The 25,000-nt window shown below is 42.6% G+C and overlaps 2 protein-coding genes across 7 annotated transcripts in view; both read right to left on the bottom strand.

The window, feature by feature from the left end:
* LOC124376740 (pleckstrin homology domain-containing family G member 3) overlaps nucleotides 1–9,576 on the bottom strand; it is a 31,002-nt gene extending 21,426 nt beyond the window's left edge. Inside the window, exons 1-6 of one of the 6 annotated variants that reach the window (XM_046835980.1) lie at nucleotides 9,387–9,576; nucleotides 7,250–7,314; nucleotides 6,264–6,300; nucleotides 1,467–1,654; nucleotides 601–701; nucleotides 392–461 (exon numbers count right to left, since the gene is read on the bottom strand). In XM_046835980.1, the coding sequence (XP_046691936.1) occupies nucleotides 392–461; nucleotides 601–701; nucleotides 1,467–1,565 (270 nt within the window). In that variant the 5' untranslated portion in view covers nucleotides 1,566–1,654; nucleotides 6,264–6,300; nucleotides 7,250–7,314; nucleotides 9,387–9,576. Of the gene's footprint in view, nucleotides 1–391; nucleotides 462–600; nucleotides 702–1,466; nucleotides 1,655–5,167; nucleotides 5,399–6,263; nucleotides 6,301–7,249; nucleotides 7,315–9,386 lie in introns of those variants that run through there. The other 5 variants (XM_046835979.1, XM_046835978.1, XM_046835977.1 and 2 more) reach the window with 5 other exon arrangements.
* Nucleotides 9,577–10,909: 1,333 nt separating this feature from the next.
* Nucleotides 10,910–23,308, bottom strand: spint1b (serine peptidase inhibitor, Kunitz type 1 b). Its single transcript, XM_046835983.1, has 10 exons — nucleotides 22,643–23,308; nucleotides 18,116–18,273; nucleotides 17,387–17,528; nucleotides 13,220–13,390; nucleotides 13,000–13,032; nucleotides 12,768–12,893; nucleotides 12,526–12,576; nucleotides 12,177–12,347; nucleotides 11,918–11,980; nucleotides 10,910–11,455 (listed from the first exon to the last, which is right to left on the bottom strand). Exons 1-10 carry the CDS (start codon nucleotides 23,028–23,030, stop codon nucleotides 11,274–11,276), a joined length of 1,485 nt encoding a protein of 494 aa, XP_046691939.1. The 5' UTR covers nucleotides 23,031–23,308; the 3' UTR covers nucleotides 10,910–11,273.
* Between the last annotated feature and the right edge of the window lie 1,692 nt (nucleotides 23,309–25,000).

Here is a 25,000-nt window from a genome sequence, read left to right as displayed (position 1 = left end):
ACACACACACATAACCACAGACACACAGAGATAACCACAGACACACACACACACACACACACAGATAACCACAGACAGACACACACACACACACACACACACACACAGATAACCACAGACACACACACAGATAACCACAGACACACACAGATAACCACAGACACACACACACAGAGATAACCACAGACACACACACACAGATAACCACAGACACACACAGAGATAACCACAGAGACACACACACACATAACCACAGACACACACAGAGATAACCACAGACACACACACACAGATAACCACAGACACACACAGAGATAACCACAGACACACACAGATAACCACAGACAGAAAAGGCCAGAAGGAGGTAAAGAGACAAAGATTAAAAACCAACCTTTAGTACAAAACACCTGGCGATGCCCACAGGGTCATTTTTACACAAATCCAACTCCTGCAGCAGCTCACTGAACACACACACACACACACACACACACACACACACACACACACACACAGTGCTAAACAACCCTTACTGAATCTAGTAGGTTGGAATAAATGCTGAAGTTCATGTGTGTTCCTCATGAATATGGAAATCTTACTCACCTGTTAAACTCGTAAATGTCCTCAATGTTTCCAAACAGAGCGCACACATGTTCAGGTAGAAGGGGTAAAGCTGCCGTGTCTATAATGTGGGCAAGATAACCCTGGAGAGAGAGAGAGAGAGAGAGAGAGAGAGAGAGAGAGAGAGAGAGACACACACACACACACACACAGCTAAATTAAGTAGAAGTTAACAGTAACTTGCATTGTAGTCCATTAAGACCACTAAGATTTTTATCCTCACTTTGAATAATTCTAGACATATTTGTGACCCATCAGCAGTTTGGTATTCAGTACTCAGGCCTGAGTGTGCATTAACGTGTGTTAGTATGGATGTGCATTAAAGTGTGTGTGTGTCTGTGTGTGTGTTAATGTGAATGTGCATTAATGTGTGTGTGTCTGTTTGTGTGTTAATGTGAATGTGCATTAATGTGTGTGTGTCTGTTTGTGTGTTAATGTGAATGTGCATTAATGTGTGTGTCTGTTTGTGTGTTAATGTGAATGTGCATTAATGTGTGTGTGTCTGTTTGTGTGTGTTAATGTGAATGTGCATTAATGTGTGTGTGTCTGTTTGTGTGTGTTAATGTGAATGTGCATTAATGTGTGTGTGTCTGTTTGTGTGTGTTAATGTGAATGTGCAATAATGTTTAATGCACATGCACACTAATGCACAAACATTATTGCACATTCACATTAACACACACAAACAGACACACACATTAATGCACATGCACACTAATGCACAATGTGTGTGTGTGTGTGTGTGCATGTACATTAATGTGTGTGTTTGGGGGGGTGTTAGTGCGCGTTAGCGCGGATGTGCATTAACCAGTGTGTGTGTGTGTGTGCGCGCGTGTTAGGAATATTACCTCCACGATGCTGTGCAGATCTTCGACATACACGCGCTCTGTCTCCATGATCTCCATGACGACGCGGTCCAGGTAGGAGAGCTCTGGATTGGGAGCCATGATGAAGGACAGAAGAGGAGGAGGAGTACAGATGTAATAAACACAACCGAGCTGCTGGGGCAGTGTGGATCTTACACTCTGACAAGAACCTAAAATAGAGAACAAACAAATACAAGATGTGAGTTTAGATTTTAGCTTTTATTTCCTATATTGCAAATTTTAAAAATAGAGAAATAAATTAAGCAACCACAACCAACGTGTCCATCCCATAATACTCCTCATACTGTAACTATGATCCAATCAATGATGAACTTGTGACATATACAGTGAGGAAAATAAGTATTAACACTCTGCTATTTTGCAAGTTCTCCCACTTAGAAATCATGGAGGGGTCTAAAATTGTCATCGTAGGTGCATGTCCACTGTGAGAGACATAATCAAAAAAATCTAGCTGTCTATCAGCTAGAATTCTGACCCTCAAAGACCTGTTAGTCTGCCTTTAAAATGTCCACCTCCACTACATTTATTATCCTAAATTAGATGCACCTGTTTAAGGTCATTAGCTGCATAAAGACACCTGTCCACCCCATACAATCAGTAAGAATCCAACTACTAACATGGCCAAGACCAAAGAGCTGTCCAAAGACACTAGAGACAAAATTGTACCTGACTGATCTAGAGAAGATCTGTGTGGAGGAGTGGGCCAAAATCCCTCCTGCAGTGTGTGCAAACCTGGTGAAAAACTACAGGAAACGTTTGACCTCTGTAATTGCAAACAAAGGCTCCTGTACCAAATATTAACATTGACTTTCTCAGGTGTTCAAATATTTATTTGCAGCTGTATCATACAAATAAATAGTTTAAAAATCATATATTGTGATTTCTGGATTTTTTTTTTTAGATTATGTCTCTCACAGTGGACATGCACCTACGAGGACAATTTCAGACCCCTCCATGATTTCTAAGTGGGAGAACTTGCAAAATAGCAGCGTGTTCAAATACTTATTTTCCTCACTGTATATATACAGACACACACACACACACACACACACACACACACACACACACACACACACACACACACACACACTCTTACTCTAAAGAAACCTTTAGAAACCTTTTGAAGCGTGCGTGTGTGTTTTAAAGGTCAGTGTTATCCAGCTGTAAATTTTTACACAAATATCTGTACTTTCTACATCTTAAATTTTCAGACTCGTTATTTTAATTTTAATCTGTTTGGTGACATCATCAATATTTATTCTTCTCACTGCTCCGTTTTCAGCACATCAACATGTTTCCTGTCATTGTGCAGCTTCTTCACTCCACTGCTGCATCATTTCCTGTCTCTCTCACACCACAGACGTAGACTAGATTCTGAAGCTCACAGTGAGCAGCAGAAGGCAGTAAGAAGTCTGGGGTTAACATGGATGACATTCCTGATCATCTGATCATCATCATCTTCTCTCTGCTTGTGTTCTACATGGTGGATTTTCAGACTGAATACATTCATTAGAGAATAATATTTTAATTAGTTTTGTATTAATATATTAATTAAGGCGGTCAAAATTCTAATTCATTTTAACGCCACTGGTTTTATTAATGTGAGATTAATGCAGCGTGAATTTCTGTTTGACCATTTTTACTAAAAATATAAATACAAAAATATAAAAGAGGCGAAATTACAACCTTCAGACTTTACACTGTATTTTTCGGGGTTAGGAGTTAGGGGTTAGGGTATATGGGATAGGGGATAGGGGTTAGGAGATTGGAGATACGGGTTGGGGATAGGGGTTAGGTATATGGGATGGGGTTGGGGATATGGGATAGGGGTCAGGGGTTAGGAGATTGGAGATATGGGTTAGGATAGGGGTTAGGGGTTAGGGGATATGGGATAGGGGTTGGAGATTGGAGATACGGGTTGGGGATAGGGGTTAGGGGATATGGGATATGGGATATGGGTTAGGGGATATGGGATAGGGGTTAGGGGTTAGGTATATGGGATAGGGGTTGGGGATAGGGGTTGGGGATATGGGATAGGGGTTGGGGATATGGGATAGGGGTTAGGGATAGAGGTTAGGGGATATGGGATAGGGGTTAGGGGTTAAGGTATATGGGATAGGGGTTGGGGATAGGGGTTAAGGTATATGGGATAGGGGTTAAGGTATATGGGATAGGGGTTAGGGGTTAGGGGATATGGGATAGGGGTTAGGGGATATGGGATAGGGGTTAGGGGATTGGAGATACGGGTTAGGGATAGGGGTTGGGGATATGGGATAGGGGTTGGGGATATGGGACAGGGGTTAGGGGTTAAGGTATATGGGATAGGGGTTAGGGGATATGGGATAGGGATAGGGGTTAGGGGATATAGGATAGGGGTTAGGGGATATGGGTTGGGGATAGGGGTTAGGACATATGGGATGGGGTTGGGGATATAGGATAGGGGTTAGGGGATGGGGTTAAGGGTTAGGTATATGGGATAGGGGTTGGGACATATGGGATGGGGTTGGGGATAGGGGTTAGGATAGGGGTTGGGGATATGGGATAGGGGTTAGGACATATGGGATAGGGGTTAGGACATATGGGATAGGGGTTAGGGGTTAGGGGATATAGGATATGGGTTAGGGGATGGGGTTAGGGGATAGAGGTTAGGGGATATGGGTTGGGGATAGGGGTTAGGATATGGGATAGGGGTTAGGGGATATAGGATGGGGGTTAGGGGATATGGGATGGGGTTAGGGGATATGGGATAGGGGTTAGGGGATATGGGATAGGGGATAGGGGTTGGGAGATTGGAGATACGGGTTGGGGATAGGGGTTAGGGGATATGGGTTAGGGGATGGGAGTTAGGGCTTAGGGTATATGGGATAGGGGTTAGGGCATTTGGGAAGGGGGTTAGGAGATATAGGATAGGGGTTACCACAGTGATGCACAAGCACAGGAAAAGAAAACACACTGGTGTGAGGCATGACGGTGGAACATCAGCACAGTGATTAAAAACTCTATAATCCTCATCATGTGTAAAAGGTGTAGTTTAATGGTGTTATTGTGTAAACTGTGTGTTTGTAACTTGGGGAAAGTCGCACTGGTTCTGTTCTGTTGTGACTCGCGAGCATCAGATCACACGATCAGTTCACTCACAACATCGTGATCATTTAATTAAACCGATGCAAACAAACACTAAATCTCAACACTATTATCAATAACAGCAGCAGTAAACGAGCACATCTTTACTCACTGTTGCGATTTTCAGCAAATGATTGTTTGTTCACCAATGTTTATTTTTTCCTCTTTTTAGTCAAACCTGCGTTTCTCCATTCCATTCAGTAACTTCTGTTTTCAATCCTGATTTTCTGTGGCTTTAATACATTCAAATGCTTGTAAATTTCATTTAATTATAATATAATATAATATTATTATTATTATTATTATTATTATATAATATTATTGTACTTCTCTGGAGAAGAACTACAAAGAACTCGTGGATTATTTACGATACTTTTCATGTGTGTTCGGTAGATTTGATTCTGCTTCAGTGCAGAGAAAGAAAGGAAAGATGTATACATGTGTGTATGTGTGTGTGTGTGTGTGTGTGTGTGTGTGTGTGTGTGTGTATGATATCTCATCTAGCACAGCGTGGGTGGTGTTCAGCTGTTTCCTCTCACCGTGCCCTTGTACAGACTGAACCTGATGGAATTCACCAAAACCAGCTTCATGCATGGCATTCTTCTGTCAGAAGATCACAGGATATGAATGCAGATGCAGATTTATTTAAACGGTCATTGGAATGAGAGAATGACATAGGAATCACCCATTTTAACTCAATAGAATCACCTCAAAACCAAACTGTCAATCCCACCAAAACTTTCAGAATGATTGCTGGAAGAAATGAAACGGTGAGATCTGAGCTCCTCACAGACTTCCACACTAAACCCAGCCATGAGCAGGTGAAGCTCACACTGTCCAGAGCATTTCACTGCCCGAGTGTGGGGGACAAATTACATTGGATTTCGACTTGTTTTTAATTATTTGTTATATATATATATATATATGACGATTTGTCATGATACTGAAAGCCACGTTCAGAACCTATCATCATCCTGAAGTTCTGCACTAATAAAGTCCAAATCCAAGCTCCTTACAGTGTTCAATCTTGCCGTGCTCTACCTCGCCGTGCTCTACCTCGCCGTGCTTAACATCAGTGTTCATAAAACCTCTACACACAGGGACGTCTTGAGATTTTATAGTCTGAGATTAAAACCTGTCTCACAGGGACGTCTTGGCTCTGACGTAAGTGAACTGGTAAGTAAACAATGCTGCAGGACCAGAATCTACTATCACACCTCCCTGATATTAATCACTTCCCTAAAACAGCATTTCACTTCCTGCTGCAGTATCGTCTTTATCAGCCTCATACATCTCTCTCTCTCTCTCTCTCTCTCTCTCACACACACGCGCACACACGCGCACACACGCGCACACACACACACAAACTCACATACAGACACACACGCACTCTCAGCAGCTCTACATCAGCGTCATACATCACACACTCACTCACCATAACCCCGACATTAAACCCCTACAAAACCCCGACATTAAAACCCAGACCTGAAATGCACATTAAGTGATTAGAAGGTGTGTGTGTGTGTGGGGGGGGTTAAGGTTAGGGTTAGGGTTAGGGGGGGGGCATGGGTGGATATGATGCAGTAGTGTGTGTGTTTGCATTACACTGTGTAAATAAAAAGTGTGTAAACTTACCAGCAGATTAGCAGCTGCTCAACACAAACACAGAAATCTAGAACACAGTAAAAATCACGATTCAGTAAAACATCACAGAAACACTGTACACATTTTACTGAGAACTCACACACAATAAACAAACAGACTCTCTCTCTCTCTCTCCTGACAGCACTGAGTCACATGATCACACCACACTACAAACAAGCTCTGTGTGTGTGTGTGTGTGTGTGTGTGTGTGTGTGTGTGTGTGTGTGTGTACATATTCAAACATCAACAAAAACAATAAACAGTTCTGTGCTGAGTTTGGAATTGAACATGCTATATGTATTGTGATTATATATTTTAGATATAAACACACAGATGTTCCCAGAGTTACGACGGTTCGACTTACGATTTTTCCATCACGAGAGCGACACGTCAAAATTGTAAAAATATTAAAAATTTCGTGCCACGGGCAGCAGCATACGATGTAGGATACAGTGGACGCAGCTGGGATGAGTGAATCTCTCCCCCGTGAGACGCCCCACTCTCCCCGTTAGACGCCCCACTCTCCCCGTGAGACGCCCCACTCTCCCCGTGAGACGCCCCTCTCTCTCCCCTGTGAGACGCCCCACTCTCCCCCGTGAGACGCCCCACTCTCCCCCGTGAGACGCCCCACTCTCTCACGGTGGGACGCCCCACTCTCTCCACGGTGGGACGCCCCACTCTCTCCACGGTGGGACGCCCCACTCTCCCCGTGAGACGCCCCTCTCTCACGGTGAGACGCCCCACTCTCCCCCGTGAGACGCCCCTCTCTCACTAGAGCTCGACGAAGTAAAGATGCCTCAGTGTGGATATTATTCTGTTTTAAACTGCAATTTTAGTGATAAAAGCACCAGGTGCTGAGGACGTCTCCTGCTGCTAGTGAACAAAGAGGAGGAAAGCAATCAGTTTAGAGCGGAAAATGAAAAAGATAAATCAACATGAAGCAGGAAAGACTGTGAAAGTCACAGCACCATCTTCACCTTAAAATATTTCTGACTTATGTTGAGGTCATCGTAGCCCATCTCCATCGCAAGTAGAGGATGATCTGCATATACAGTACACATATATAACACAAGCAATAATCCATTTACTGATCCACTTGTCCACTCACTCATCTACCCATCCACCAGTCCACCCACTTGTCCACAAGCCAACCCGTCCACTCACTCATCTACCCATCCACCAGTCCACCCACTCGTCCACCCGCCAACCCGTCCATTTACTCGTCCATTCACTCATCCACTTACTCACCCACCCGTCCGCCCACCCGTCCACTCACTGCCCACCCGTCCACTCACTCGCCCACCCGTCCACTCACCCGTCCACTCACTCGTCCATTCACTCATCCACCCACCGTCCACCCACTCACTCATCTAACCATCCACCAATCTACTCACTCTTCCATTCACTCATCCATCCATCCACCCGTCCACTCACTCATCCATTCACTCATCCACTTACTCGCCCACCCGTCCGCCCACCCGTCCACTCACTGCCCACCCGTCCACTCACTCATCCATTCACTCATCCACCCACCCGTCCACCCACTCACTCATCTAACCATCCACCAATCTACTCACTCTTCCATTCACTCATCCATCCATCCACCCGTCCACTCACTCATCCATATACTACTATACTTTTCATTGACTACTGCACGGCTCTGCTGGCAGGTCTAACTCTGAACACAATCCATCCACTGCAAATGATCCAAAACACAGCTATTTTCTCCAACACCTCCCCACTCCTACCCTCCTACACCACCCCACCCCACTGCTGCTCTCCCACACCACCCCACCCCACTGCTGCTCTCCCACCCCATTGCTGCTCTCCCACTCCACCCCACTGCTGCTCTCCCACTCCACACCACCTCAACCCATAGATGCTCCATCACACCACTGCTGATGCTTCACTTTAATTACCATGATCAGGATTATGCCACATCCACTTCCAGAAAACTGAAATACTCCTAGTGGGCACAAAAAATAATCCAAGACCAGTAGTTCCGCTGTTTCTTGATATCCTGCCAGTGCTCCAGGGTAAGAGATTGTTCATCCTATCTTTTGAAGCACATATTAACAGGATCACCCGGACAGCTTACTATCACATCTGTAATATAAATCTCCTCCGCCCAGACCTCTCATTAAGGAGCACCACTATTATGGTTCATGAGCAAATGTCCTGATCCTCTTTAGTGCTTCCTGGTATGTGTTTGGCATCTCGAGCTTTTAGCTACACTTTTAGCTACACTTCCCCGTACCTGTGAAATTTACTTCCTCTTCATATCCAAAACAGCCACTCGTCTCCATTTTCCAATCCTGTTAGAAAACTCGTCTTTTCAGGACGGCAAATGATTGATGTATTTGTTCATCTTTTTGATTTTATAGTGTTTCAGTATTTTAAACTGTTAACTGTTTTGTTTTTATTGTATGTAATGTGTTTATGAGTATCATAGAAGGCAACAATAAAAATTATTATAATATTATTATTATTATTATTATTATTATTATTATTACAACATCCAGAAGGAACACACACACACACACACACACACACACACACACACACACACACACACACACACACTCACTCTCTCTAACAGGCCAATAATGTTGTATAACACACCTAAATTCTACACACACCCTCACTAAACCTGAACACAACACATTCAACTCTTCCTCTCCCACACACACACACACACACACACACACACACACACACACACAAATATACCAAAATAAATTTATATATATATATATATATATATATATATATATAGATATAGATATAGATATATATATATATATATATATATATATATATATATGGTTTTATTTATTTTTTATTTTTTTTAAATATTATATATAGTTTTGTATTTCCTAAGCAGTAACAGAAAAACTAAACACAGACCACAACTTCCTCTGTAAAGCTCATCACTCTCTCTCTCTCTCTCTCACACACACACACACACACACACACACAGGTGATCTGCCTCAACACGCTATTTATTAAACATACATAATTACACCACATATAAACAGAATAAAGCACGTGCGAGCGCGGTGTGTGTGTGTGTGTGTGTGTGTAGAATGTCACACAGGAAACTAAGTAACTTACCGTGATTAGTTTCAGCAAATCCACTTTAATACAATACACAGCGTAGAAACACCGAGAACCTCCACTCAATGTGTGTGTGAATATGTGTGTGTAAGAGTGTGTGTGTGTGTGTTTTATATCCCTATTGAAAACACACACTCCTATAAAATCAGCTGTACCTATTTCCTCCAGTGACCGCTTTTTTCGAAAAATCGCCCTGTGCGCATGCGCGGGTGGGGCTTCAGCCAGTCAGCACTTAATAGCTACAACTGACTCACTGACCCTCCCACACACACACACACACACAATCTCATCAAAACCGATAAGACGGAGATTTTGCTCATCAGCTACTAGTACACAGAAGCTCCAGCATCTCAACCTGCATTTAGACGGATGTTCTGTAACCACTAGTTCAACAGTAAAAGACCTGGGAGTTATTTTAGAGCAACTTGTCTTTTAAAAATCACATCAACCAAGTTACAAAAACAGCCTTCTTTCACCTTAGAAATATTTCTAAGTTAAGAAACATGTTGTCTATATCTGATGCAGAGAAGCTCGTCCATGCGTTCATGACCTCCAGACTGGACTACTGTAATGCATTACTAGGTGGATGTCCTGCATCATTAATAAACAAGCTTCAGTTAGTTCAGAATGCAGCAGTCAGAGTTCTCACAAGGTGGAGAAAATATGACCATATAACCCCAATCTTCTCATCTCTACACTGGCTTCCTGTTAAGTTTCAAATCCACTACAAACTACTGCTTCTTACCTACAAAACACTAAATGCTTTATCTCGGGGTCCAGCAGTAGCAGGTTGGTGTGGCTGGGATTTAAACTTATGTCCTTCATATCAAAAGTCCAATGCTTTAACCACTAAGCTAATGCCTTAACGACCAATCTACCACTTCTGACACACACACACACACACACATATTAGATGTTGGTTTGAGTTTGTTAAGAATTAGTAGTGTCATGACTCAGGAGGTTCATGTGTTTTACTTCATTATTTTATTTCAAATACCCAGTGTCTGACTCAGCTGTGTGTGTGTGTGTGTGTGTGTGTGTGTGTGTGTGTGTGAGTGAGAGAGTGAGGTTTAACCTGGTTAACACCCTGGTGTAGGGAGTGTATGAGAACAGTGTTTTCGTGAGTACAGGTGTGACTCTTTTCACCCTGCAGAACTCCCGTCATCACCACGTCATGTTTATAAGAAGATTATTCAGAAGGATCTTGTTATCCTCAGTGCTCACCCTGCTGCAGTGCATCATGGGACTTCTTTAGTAGTGGTAGATGTGCTCACGAATGCTGCAGTCTGTGGTGACCGGAGCAGAGTGTAGAGTTTAAGTCCTGCTCACACTCACCTCAAACCTTAAACCCACCCCTGTCCCACTAACTCATCCCTCAAATCCCTGCTCCTATCCCTCTAACATGTCCATCAAACCCACCCCACCATGAAAACACATCTCTGTCCTTCAAACTGAATTCTGTATGTGAAAAACTTCTTCTTCAGTTTGTCTCGGTTGTGCAGAATAATGTAAACTCCCACTTCAGATCTGTGAATTCCCTTTATTCAAAATATATCAAGAAGATAAACTACTGAAACAACTAAATCAACCTGAGAGAAAATAAACAAATACACAACTAAACAAATACACAACTAAACATCAATAAATTCAGTTTAAACACAACTACAGTTTCTAAAACATAATTTACACAACCTCAAACAGGTAAATATACAATGATTATAAAACACAATGTGTTTCTCTCTCTCTCTCTCACACACACACACACACACACACACACACACACACACACACACACCACCTAACACCCTATCAAAATGTATATATACACCAGTAATGAAGCACACATTACAAATGCACATTTGTGTTGAACTTTTGTGTGTGTGTTTAAAGGAGTGCATGAGATTCCTCAGTTTGCGCTACAGGAGGATTCACTACAGGAGGATTCACTACAGCTGCACCACTCGGAGATTCTGACTTCCTCTTCCTGTTTCTTATACAATAACAACTGAGCAGACCAATTAGAGCCAAGATCAGCACGGCCACGATTACTCCCGTAGCAACAGAACCTGCAACACACACACACACACACACACACACACACACACACATCACTTTTCACATGTGCATACACAAACACACACACACATCACTTTTCACATGTACAGACACACATACACATCATTTTAACATATGTATACACACAGACATACACACCCACATCACTTTTCGCATGTGCATGCGTGCACACACACACACACACACACACACACACACACACACACACACACACATCACTTTTCACATGTACAGACACACATGCACATCATTTTAACATATGCATACACACAGACATACACACCACACACACAGATCACTTTTCGCATGTGCATGCATGCGCACACACACACACACACACACACACACAAGCACGTACATACACACACCACACATTACTTTTGACATGCACCAGCACACAAACACACACACGGACATACAAACACACACACACACACACATAGAAATAATACCTCTCGGAGGTTCCAGGAGTTCCTCGACCCGCTCAAAAGGCCCTTTCGCAAAAACATCACTTTCTAAAACAACACAATAAATTAATATTATACACACACACACACACACACACACACACACACACACAGCTGCTCTTTCTGCACACATGTGGCATGATGTGATGGTGTGATGATGGCATGATTGCTGACATGATGATGTGAAAAAAGATGGAGTATTGATGGTGTGATGATGATGATGAGATGATGTCTGGTTTGGTACCTGTGACTCCTGAGCATCTCTCCTTGCACACCTCCTTCTTCTCAAATCTGTTCTTGTTTCCGCCGCAGCCTCCGTATGTGAAGCGAAAGCAGCTCTGCTTTAAAGGATCATAAAACCAGAGAGACATGCTCGCTCTGCACGGCCCAGTCAGAGGAGGATCAACACACATCACTGTACACACACACACACACACACACACACACACACACACACACACACATTTATATACACACACACACACACACACATTTATATACACACACACACACATTTATATACACACACAAACACACAAATAATCAGAGGCTGTGATCTAATTGGTCTAATTGTGTTTCCGTGTGTTACTGACCCTTCTGTTCATCCACACTGATCTCCAGTAACTGAGTCAAAGTCCTGTTCACTAACACACACACACACACACACACACACACACACACACACACACACAGAAAATACATGAAAACTAAATCAGAAACAAAAAAAACAGAGTGCAACTCTGCGCACTGCAGGTGTGTGTTTGTGGTGTTTGCATGTGTATGTACGTGTGTGTGTGTGTGTGTGTGTGTGTGTGTGTGTGTGTGTGTCTCTTACTGTGTTGGCAGTTTTCCTCATCTGATCCATCACTGCAGTGCTGATGTCCGTCACACTCCACACTACTGTCTATACAACAACCGTTTGCACACACAAACTGCCCTTCCCCACACGAAGTATTACACACACACACACACACACACACACACACACACAAGATTCAAATATAACAAATTAATTAATAAAAAAAGTTACATTTTAAACTTATTTTACAAAAAATTTAAAAAATTACCTTCTGGTTTAATTTTTCTTGTTTCAGAAACCACTATAAAGAAATAATAAATAGATATAACATTTTATATTGACTTTTTAAATAGAATATTAACTTCTTTAACCCTCGTGGTGCAGAAATATTGCATAAATAATATAACTGTACATCAATTTAGCACTTTTGCCTCTCAGCCTCTCACACATTAGAAATAAATGAAATGTGAAAGTCTCTCGTACGGCACCTGTGACACCTGTACAGGCGTTGGAACAGTCCTGCTCAGACAGGTAGTTGTTGTCATTTGGTTTACATCCTCCAAATGTGAAGATCTCACACACACCTGATGCAGCGTTGTAGTGCCAGCGAGGGAAAGAGCCACGACATGGACCCACTTTATACGGGCTCAAACAGTGAACTGATAAAAAAAAAAAACACATAAAATAATATAAGAAGAAAAAACAGCAATAAGGCTAATGAACGCTGTGAGCAGTGTTTTGGGGTCAAGCATCTGGAATCACACACACAGAGGACCGGAGCCATAACTTTACACAAAGGGTCTGAAGAGTGATGTGTATTTTTACTCATAATGTGTAGCTGAGACACAAACACACTTCCTTTAACCTGTTAAGGTTAAGGTTACTTTAAATGTTAACAGTTCCTGATAAAATGGACTTAATACACAATTTAAATATCTTTAAAAAGAAGACACTTTGAGCTTTACAGTCCATTATTGGACTGGAAATAAAAAGTTTGAAATGAGAGGCGGCGCATAAAAAAAACATGGCGACACCTGCAGAGAGAGGGAGACTCCACCCAAGATTTATACTCTTACTTTTTTATTATTTTTTTTTATTTTGTGGTCTCAACCATTTTGTAACACTATATTCTACCAGCCATATTTGTTTTTTTTACCAGCAAGATGTCGTTTTTTATGTGAAAGTTATTCAGAAATATATAAACACAAACGCCAGCTGAAGTTCTGTGACATAAACAAAGGAATAAACATCTAAATGATAACACTATTGTTTGTTTGGAGCAGAAATGCTTTACAGCATGTTGTTCACTGGACCCTTATCTTTTCTAATAAACAGGGATTAGCAGCAGTGGATGTGTTTGCGACTCGTTATTACAATAATAATGTAAGTAGTGCAGTTTTGAGAACAATAGGCTATTTGTTGCGCGCACGCAACAAGAGGCCTAAAGAGTTAGATAAAAGCATAAAACAATTTTTGGTGGAACAGGAACGGAAAGCACTAGAGACTCTCATGCTGAAGAACATTCACTTTACCTGACTCTGGAATCATGAGAATATACAGCTGTGAATTTATCATTTAGTTTTTGATCACAGGTGATGCAGATACTACACTTTTTGAGGACAGTAGTTTGAGACCCTATTGCCACCCTCTTACTGAGATACAGACCCACATCCTGTTTATTGGATAATGGCTTTGAATAAGAATTTCCCTTGAAAACAGAATTTGGAGAAGGAGCAACAATGGCTCTAAGATTTAACATTTTCAGAATGTTATTGTAACCTTTTACCAGTAGGTGGCAGAAAGGTTAATAAAGATGTGAATTAAATCGGTGCAAAATTAAATTGAATTAGATGGAAATCGACATAGAGAGAGTTAAGCTTGGGATCCTTAGGGAACATAAACATTCCCAATTAGGCCTACATTCATTCTGATGACTGCTCTGAAGTACAGACAATCAAATGTAGAATCAACTCTACACCACACCCCCACAGCCCTCAACTCTACACCTCCACAGCCCTCAACTCCACACCAAACCCCCACAGCCCTCAACTCTACACCTCCACAGCCCTCAACTCTACACCCCCACAGCCCTCAACTCCACACCACACCTCCACAGCCCTCAACTCCACACCACACCTCCACAGCCCTCAACTCCACACCACACCTCCACAGCCCTCAACTCCACACCCCCACAGCCCTCAACTCCACACCACACCCCCACAGCCCTCAACTCTACACCTCCACAGCCCTCAACTCCACACCAAACCCCACAGCCCTCAACTCTACACCTCCACAGCCCTCAACTCTACACCCCCACAGCCCTCAACTCCACACCACACCCCCACAGCCCTCAACTCCACACCACACCTCCACAGCCCTCAACTCTACACCCCCACAGCCCTCAACTCCACACCACACCCCCACAGCCCTCAACTCCACACCACACCCCCACAGCCCTCAACTCCACGCCCACACCCCCACAGCCCTCAACTCCACACCACACCCCCACAGCCCTCAACTCCACACCACACCCCCACAGCCCTCAACTCTACACCCCCACAGCCCTCAACCACACCACACCCCCACAGCCCTCAAATCCACACCACACCCCCACAGCCCTCAACTCTACACCACACCCCCACAGTCCTCGACTCTACACCCCCACAGTACTGACTCTACTCTACACCCCCACAGTCCTCGACTCTACTCTACACCCCCATAGTCCTCTCTTGCTCTTGTGTGAGACTCTATACCCTCCCACAGTCCTCGACTCTACTCTACACCCCCACAGTCCTCGACTCTACTCTACACCCTCCCACAGTCCTCAACTCTACACCCCCACAGCCCTCAACTCTACACCACACCCCCACAGTCCTCGACTCTACACCCCCACAGCCTCAACTCTACACCACACCCCCACAGTACTCGACTCTACTCTACACCCCCACAGTCCTCGACTCTACTCTACACCCTCCCACAGTCCTCGACTCTACTCTACACCCCCACAGTCCTCGACTCTACTCTACACCCCCACAGTCCTCGACTCTACTCTACACCCCCACAGTCCTCGACTCACTCTACACCCCCACAGTCCTCGACTCTACTCTACACCCTCCCACAGTCCTCCAATCTACACCCTCCCACAGTCCTCGACTCTACACCCTCCCACAGTCCTCAACTCTACTCTACACCCCCACAGTCCTCGACTCTACTCTACACCCCCACAGTCCTCGACTCTACTCTACACCCCCACAGTCCTCGACTCTCTACACCCCCACAGTCCTCGACTCTACTCTACACCCCCACAGTCCTCGACTCTACTCTACACCCCCACAGTCCTCGACTCTACTCTACATCCCCCACACCACTCTCCCAACGCTCACCCAAACACCAGTTTCAATAACATAATTTGTTTGTATTGGGTGTGTGGTAATGAGACAGAGAACCACAGCACACAGTCACAGTTCTCACACACACACACACACACACACACACACACACACACACACACACACACACACACACACACACACACTGTGTGTGAGAGAAACACGCATAACCTGTTTCACATAATTCAAGGAGGAGCAGAGATTCACACACCCAGGCTGCCTTTGTGTGTGTCTGTGTGTTTTGAGCAGTTGGTATGAAGCCACATAGGTTTCCTCATGATTTTTTGTGATATATATACAGTGGAACCCGGTTATGTCGATGTCCTAGGGGGTTGCCAAAAAGCACCGAGATAACCGATGATCGAGATAAACGAAAATCAATATGGCGGCAATATATTAACGTGCTTGAAATTTCTTTATGTACATGATGTGCGTTAATAAATGAGAATGTGCATGCACGTGTTTTTGAAGGTTTTTTTTTACACAACAGCGTTGCTGCGATTTGTTTGATGAAGGCATGCTATAAAAATACATACAGTACATGTTTATCTGTCAGGAATCCACCTGCCACGCCCCTTCGCCCCTTCAGCGTGTCAGGTGCTTTCGCCGCTTTCTGAAGCTCCCGGCTTTAATCGCGCACATATGGTGCTCGTTTATCATCATCACCAGCTCCTATTTAAACTTCCACACTCTCACTGTCCGTTATTGTTGGTATATGTTGGTTTACGGCGGTTGTTGTTATCGCGCATGCGTATCCCGGTACGTGTCTTCCCACCAGCACTCTCTCAACGGCTGTGCTTTTCTTCCCAAAGCGCATCGCGGACATCCCCCGTATGTATATACATATATATATATATATATATACACTGTATTTATTTACACAAGTATGAACATATATTTGTGGGTGTACATGCTGGAGAGAAGGGAAATGAAAGTCAGTAGCAGTAAGACCGACTACATGGGGCAGTGGAGTGGTGGTTACTCCTCAACTCTAAACCTGAAGATTCTCCTCTTTCTTTACTTCCTGTCAGGCTTAATTCTCTCCCAAGTTTAACACAAACACCAGTTTCAATGACATCATTTGTTTGTATTGGTTGTGTGGTAATGAGACAGAGAACCACAGCACACAGTCAAAAGAAGACAAAGAATACATACACACACATTATATATATATATATATATACACATACATGTGTATGTGCGTGTGTGTGTGTGTGTGTGTGTGTGTGTGTGTGTGTGTATTTATAATGTACTATAATTACTGACTCTCTGATTGCTCTTGAGTGAGGACGAGGATGGTGACGGATGCATTGTCTGACTGTCCTGCTGAATCGGTGACACAAAGCTGAAATCGATAAACTCCAGGATAAAGGTTTGACAGCAGCCTCTGGTCTAAAAACTGTGTATTCTACAAAAGAGAAATCCACAAAAATATGATCACAGTCTCTGACTAGCAGAAAGACTGTCCAGACTTCAGAATCCAATCTAAAAATTTTAATGAAACTATTTTAGAATACATTTTCAGCAGTAAAACATAAGCTGTAAGTAGGGTCTGAAGAAGGTGGTCACATTCACAGGAAGGAAAGATTTTACTCTACAGGACTACTGCAATTATCTTTAATGGAGCAGAACTCAGCAACCCTGATCATGAATAATATAATATCCCATAATCTGTACATTTTCTCTACAGTGGCTCGCTGACTGTGCGAGGGCCTGGTCTGACACGGGGGCAATTTGGAGTCTAGGAAGACCCATGTGGGGGTCTCCAAACCCTGCACAGTTTAACTGAGGGCACTTTACAATAATTGACCAAAACAAAAGATTACACTTGGATACACATTTATAATTAACCAAAAGTGAGACACAAATTTAAACTTTAATCTTTATTTTATGAATGTTCACTAAATCCTTTAACCCATAATCATTCTCCCAGAACTCACTTCTTCACCACGTCTTCAGCATTTGCCTCCACAGTAATGAGTAAAAGAATTTTACCTTAATCACTACTGAATTATTTCCACTCAGAAGTGTCCACTCGTATTTGGTGATATTTCGGTCATCCCAGCTCTCAATGCCATTCAGAGTAACAACTTCTCCAGCTCTGGTCACTACATCAGCTCCTGCGTTTGCTATCGGACGTTTATCCTTTTCTCCTGCAAAGCATGAAGACACAAGACTCTCATTTCCTCCAGACAAACAGACTATGATCTTACCACATGACAGGCTCTAATATTTATGGCCTTGACTTATATTCAGTGGTGAAGTGGATGAGGTTCTAATCTGGTGACACGAGTCATTAATTTAAATCCCAGTTATACCACAGAACTAAGCATTGTGTTAAGGTTTGGCCACACCCCCAAACCTTCCCTCACAGGAAGAACATAAATGAGTTCACTTATATTTAGTTCATATGTATTAGGGATGCACCGAATATTCGGACACCGAAAATTTCAGCCGAAAATGGCCCAAAAGTGCATTTTTGGTTTTCAGACGAAAGACTTTGATCACCGAAAAAACACGGCCGAAACAGTTTGTTGTGATGACGCAAACAGAAACCGCTGCCTGCACGTGCTTGTCTGCGGTGTGGACGTATTTCAGTATATCTTGGAGAAAGACCTACGGATAGCGATTTGCAAAACATGTAATGGCAAAATTTAAAGAGGGGGTGCGTCTGCAAAGACTTTCTCCACGTCGGGTTTAATTTATCACCTGAAATCCAAACATCCCGATCGCTATGCTGAATATGAGAGGAACGCGTCACAGAAAAGCAAAACCCCTCCGAGCACGCGCACTCCGTCTGTGGGGGACGTTTTTGAAAAGGCAGGAAGTTTCTCAGTGATAGTGTCATGGCAAAGGTCATTACACAAAAGATTATGGAATAACCTTAGATTGCCTTAGATGATCAGCCATTCTCTGTGGTAGAAGATGTGGGGTTTCGCAGGCTGATCGAGCACAATGAGCCCTGTTATGCCATGCCAAGCAGACGACATTTTTCAGAGGTGTGTTTACCTGAGCTGTTTAATGTTGTTGCAACTCACGTTCATAAACATATAACTGCAGATATTTCAGCAATCAGTTTCACGACAGACATTGTTTGAATTTTTTTTTTTTTATCCTGTGCATTGTTGCAATGTGCTATAAATAAATATTTTCATAATTTGTAATTGATTTATTCTTTGAAACTTTAATATTAATTTATGCAATTGAAAAAATAATAATTAATAATTAATAATAATTGGCATAATTTCTTTCGGTGTTTCGGTTTTCGGCCTTGCTTTCCTCTTTTTCGGTTTCGGCCAAGAATTTTAATTTCGGTGCATCCCTAATATGTAGAGTGTTTTAACAATGGACAGTCTCGGAGCAGCTTCACACAGATAAAACAGCAACAATGTATGTATTTTATGATTGTAAGTTTGTCCCGAGGGTCAGGGTTTAGTACTATAAATAAATAAAGTTCATGTTATAAATCCCCGCCTGCAGGCCGTTATCTCCCTTCATTTATTCCACATGAATGTGAATGTGAAAGTGAAACTGCGCTGAAGTTTCACTTCACCAAACAGCTTTGGAATGAACAGGTAGTCCAACTGAACTCCAGACCTCCTCCCGGAATAATCACTAATCCCCACAGGCTTTAAAATCTTCTAGAAACTTTAGAATATTGTAGTCTTCCTTAAAGAATGAAGGCTGTTGCAACCATAAAAGCGATAAGTGTCTATGGAATGGGCAGCTTGCACATCTGGAAAAGCATCATAAATTGAAAACATCTGGTACATCATGAAACAAAACATGCAACAAAGAAAACCAAGGACTGTTGAACTGAGAGAAACCTGTATCAGAAATGAATGGAACAACATTCCTCAACCAAAACTCCAGCACCTGGTCTCCTCTAGGGGTGACTGAACAGTCGATGCTTTAATAGGAGGAGTTTGATTTGACTCCAATCTCAACCAAATATTACAGAGATGTTATGGAAAGAGGATCATACCATTTTGGATATTTACATTTACATTTGCGGCACATTGTTAAAAATTTAAATCCCTGCTGCAGAGATCAATGAAAGTGAAAATTTGAAAAGTGAAAATATTTATTAAAACTACTTTCATTTCACATTTTTATTTACAACATTATCACAATGAGCCATATATTAATTTATTGGGAGAAAACCATAGTGTCACTAGATCTTTGTGAAATCAGACATTAATATATGGGGGATGGGGGATATATGGGGGTGCTTAATGTCTGATTTCACAAAGATCTAGTGACAGTAAAGTCTGTAAAGTTAAATTCTGTTCTAATTTCATTCTGTACTTTCATTTTTTTTAAAATAGTTTTTCAGTTTTCGGTGCATGGAGAGAGTACGCCCCTGCATCCTGTCTCCAGTGTGGCCTTTCTGCACTTATTTATGTATTCTTTTTTTATATTTATTGATCAAAAATATTTTTAAACATTTTCTTCTATATCTTTGTGTTATGTTCTGTCATCATGGCTTTAAAATGTTAGAGGAATATTTTTACGAATGTTTATCCACATTGCCTTTAATTTAATCTTAAAAAAGCTAAAAAGTAGTGCAGTCAAAATTCATGCGGCCGCATTTCTAGTTTCAATTCAAGAACTAAAATTCACCATGATGCAAAAATCCAGTAAATGTTCTGTTTGGTGTCCTGGTGATTTTACGTAATTTAAAACACCATCATTACTTCAAAACAACTTCTCCTTCTTTCAGCTTCTACCATAAGGGGTCTCCACAGTGGATCATCCGTCTCCATCCCCCCTGTCCTCTACATCTGCCTCTTTCACACCAACTACCTGCATGTCTTTCCTCACCACATCCATAAACCTCCTCCTTGTTCTTCTTCTTTTCCTCCTTCCTGGTGTCTCCATCCTCAGCATTCTCCTACTGATATACCCCATTTCTCTCCTCTGCACATGTCCAAATGTCTCAATCTCACCTCCCTCTAATAAACTAATTTCTAATCCTGTCCATCGTCTTCACTCCCAACGACATCTCAACATCTTCAGCTCTTTTTCTCCACCTGCTCCCTACACTCACCACAAATCACAAAATCATCCACAAACATCATAGTCCACGGAGACTCCTGTCTGACCTCGTCCTTTAACCTGTCCATCACCACTGCAAACAGGAAAAGGCTCAGAGCCGATCCTTGATGCAGTTCCACCTCCACCACAACTTCTTTGGAGATGTGTAACCTGATGTCCGGCCATCTGTTCGTGACCTTAAGCTGATGAGAATTTGGGTTCTGATCCAAAACACACCAGCAAGTCCACCTCTGAATGGCTGAAGACTTTGGAGTGTCCTAGTCAAAGTCCTGACCTGAATCCTATTGAGACGCTGTGGAGTGACCTTAAAAAGGGGGTTCATGCTGGAAAATCCTCCAATGTGGCTGAATTACAACAATTCTGTAGAGATGAGTGACCAAAATTCCTCCACACGCTGAAACAGACTCAGTGTAAGTTTGTGAGTGTTTGTAAGTTTTCACAAACTCTTGATTGTAGTTGTTGCTGCTGAGGTCGGCACAAGCAGTTATTAAGTTTAGGGGCAAACACTTTTTCACACAGGACCATGTAGTTTTGAATTTAGTTTCCCTCAATAATAAAAACATTCATTTATAAACTGCATGTTGTTCACTTGTGTTCTCTTTTACTAATATTTAAATTAGTTTGATGATCTGAAACATTAAAGTGTGAAAAACATGCAAATAAATAAAAAAAACACTGTACAGTGGTACCAGGACATAAGAGTGCCTTGACCTAAGAGTTTTCCGAGATACGAGCGGTCACTCAGCTGATTTTTTCTTTGTTACGTGAGCAAAAACTTGAGGTACGAGCTCGAGACGCCGCTGCTAGATGGTGAAGCGAAGCCAGAAAGCGAAGATTGTGACGAAAATTGAGATACGCAAAGAAGAAAAAGTAAAAATTATAAAGTTTAGGGATACGTAGTGTACAGGAGTGATAGTAAAAAAACGAGTTTTCCCTCCGCCTCCGCTTATCGCCTCTACCCCCCCTCCGCACACTCACACACACACACACACACACACACACACACACACACACACACACACACACACACACTCACTCACTCACACACACACACACACACACTCACTCACACACACACACACACTCACACACACACACCACCAGTGTTTTCGTTAGCTCTAGTCGTCTCATCTCCAAGGAAAATACACTGAATAAACCCTTATTATATCTTTACGTTCTCTTTTATGATATTTTTATACAATATTTGTCATTTATAAATACATGTTTCTTATTCAAAAACATGTAACAAAAACAACTGGGGTGCATTTTGGGGGCAGGAACGGATTAATGGCATTTCAATTAATTTCAATGGGGAAATTTGCTTTGAAATACGAGCAATTTGACATACGAGCAAGTTAATATCAATACGAGTTAATATCTACACCGTTTTAAATTGTGGTGTGTGTGTGTGTGTGTGTGTGTGTGTGTGTGTGTGTGTCTGTGTGTGAGAGAGAGAGATCTGACCAAACTTCCTCCCTGGACCCCGGAGGTATCTCTGGTAGACCGAGTCCTGGATGAAGTTGGTGAATCCAGGTTTCTTGCTGAAGCTGCAGATGAACTGATTTCTGTACAGACAGTCGAACAGGAAACATTGTGTGAGCGTGTTTTCCCCTCCGTGTTCTATTAGAACCAAGTTACAGTGAGGCAGCAGACAGCAGGAGTTGAGACAGGCCTCCTGGGTGTGTGCAGCAGGGTTGGAGATGTAGGTCGCTCCCACAGCCACACTGTCCTCCACGTTCAGCACGAACCCGCTCCGGCCTTTAATGTACTCAATACTGCAGCTCTGTGTGAAGGTGCTAGTGAGGAGCAACAACAGACAACTCCAACACACCACCATGCGCAGGACACCCATTCTTACACTCCCACAACAGCTCCGCCCGCGCGCGCGCACACACACACACACACACACACACACACACACGAGCGCGCTGTCGGCAGAAACACTGAAACCCCCCGCGATTAAGGTAATAATCAAGAACTGCTCAAAACACGCGCTTCTCCTGGATCTCCTCCTGGATCTCCTCCTGGATCTTTACTACCTGGATCTCTCCCACACCGCACCACGCGCTCAGGTGTGTCTAACCTGTACAATACACCAGGAAGTGGTTTCCAGTGTGACGTCACTTTTCACGAGCGAGAAAGCAAGTTTAAACTTGAGAAAACGCACTGTGTGTGTGTGTGTGTGTGTGTGTGTGTGTGTGTGCGCGTGCGTGCGTGTGTGTGGCACAGGCAGATTGAAATGTATTATTAAAGAAAAAAATCTAATAATAAACAAGTGAATAAATAAATATCTGGAAGAAACAAAATATTTAATCTCAGTGTTTCCTCAGTGATTCATCTTCAATACACACTACAGCAGATCCGAGGAGTGACAAGAGATTTCATTTAATTCAATTCAGTTCATGTTTATTTGTAATGAGCTTTTAATAATGAACATTGTCTCAGAGCAGCTTTACACAGATGATGTGGAGATAAAAATGAAGATGTTCTTTCTAAGTGTAAGTTTGTTACTGATGAACAAGTCAGTGGAGACTGTGGTGAAGGAAAACCTCCCTGAGATGCAGAAGGAAGAAACCTTGAGAGGAACCAGACTCAAGAGGGAACCTCATCCTCATCTGGTTTTCACCAAATGTCCATTTATTACAGATAAACGATGTTGAGGTGCAGTGATGGAGATCAGAGCAAACTGTAGTCCTGAGTCAGTGTAGCAGACTGTTAATATTAACTACAGTCCAAATCCCAAAGACTCGGGTCAATAATCACACCAAGGTCTTTGACAGCCATACACGCTGAAACAGAAACACCATCCAGAGATGCTACAGAATCAGAAAGTTTACTTCTACATGTGGTCCTAGTAAAAGTACTTCCGTCTTATCTGAGTTGAGCAGAAGAAAGTTATTAAACATCCACTGTCTAATGTCCTTTACACACTCCTCAACATTGTTTAGCTGATCTCGCTCATCTGGCTTTGCTGAAATATACAGCTGTGTGTCATCAGCATAGCAATGGAAGCGAATCCCATGTTTATGAATAATTTCACCCAGAGGCAGCAGATATAAAGAAAAAAAGCAGTGGGCCTAAGACAGATCCTTGTGGAACACCAAACTTTACCTCAGAGAGTGTGGAGAACTCACCATTTACATCAACAAACTGATAGCGATCAGTCAAATAAGACCTGAGCCAGAGAGAGCTGTTCCCTTTATTCCAACAACATTCTCAAGTCCAGCAAGCAGGAGATTATGATCATTGTGCAGAGGGGAATGGAGGGGTGAGAGGGGATAATAGGAATGATGAGTGAGATGGGGTAAGAAGAATGGAGGGGTAAGAGGGGTGGAGGGGTAAAAGGGGGTGAAAGGAATGAAGGATCTTTTAGCACACGATGAAAAAGCTGATGCTCTCTGTGATCTCACTGGGTGTTGAGGAAGTGGTTATCTGTGTAAAGCTGTTTTGAGACAATGTTCATTGTTAAAAGTGCATACAAATAATCATGAATTGAATTGAATTGGTGTTGAGGGTCCAGCAGCGTTCCTCCAGCATGAGAACACAAAGAAATGTCTGAAAAGAAAAAAAAAGAAAAGTGTTTTGTCCACTTTCTGAAAAATATTTCATAGAGTCACAGTGAGCTTCAACAGAATTGAGACGCCCAGAAGATCTTTCTCCAGTTTCCAGACACTTTAGCATCAACCTGCCTTACTCAGTCCATGACTTGATTCTCAGATGTGGTGTGGCTAGAGTGTGTGTGTGTGTGTGTGTGTGTGTGTGTGTGTGTGTGTGTGTGTGTGTGTGTAGCTGTTATAACATTTATACAGAAAATTAACACTA

This window comes from Silurus meridionalis, chromosome 23 (genome assembly GCF_014805685.1).
Source record: "Silurus meridionalis isolate SWU-2019-XX chromosome 23, ASM1480568v1, whole genome shotgun sequence".
Lineage (NCBI taxonomy): Eukaryota > Metazoa > Chordata > Actinopteri > Siluriformes > Siluridae > Silurus > Silurus meridionalis.
This window is presented reverse-complemented; position numbering and strand designations above follow the sequence as displayed.

Excerpts from the sequence above, each read along its gene's own strand:
- spint1b (XM_046835983.1), bottom strand. The coding sequence starts at position 23,030 with ATGGGTGTCCTGCGCATGGTGGTGTGTTGGAGTTGTCTGTTGTTGCTC. Across the intron at positions 18,274-22,642 it reads GGGTCCAGGGAGGAAGTTTG|GAGAAAAGGATAAACGTCCG; the intron begins GTCAGATCTCTC and ends CATGCTTTGCAG. Across the intron at positions 11,981-12,176 it reads GAGATGCTCAGGAGTCACAG|AAAGTGATGTTTTTGCGAAA; the intron begins GTACCAAACCAG and ends GTGTTGTTTTAG.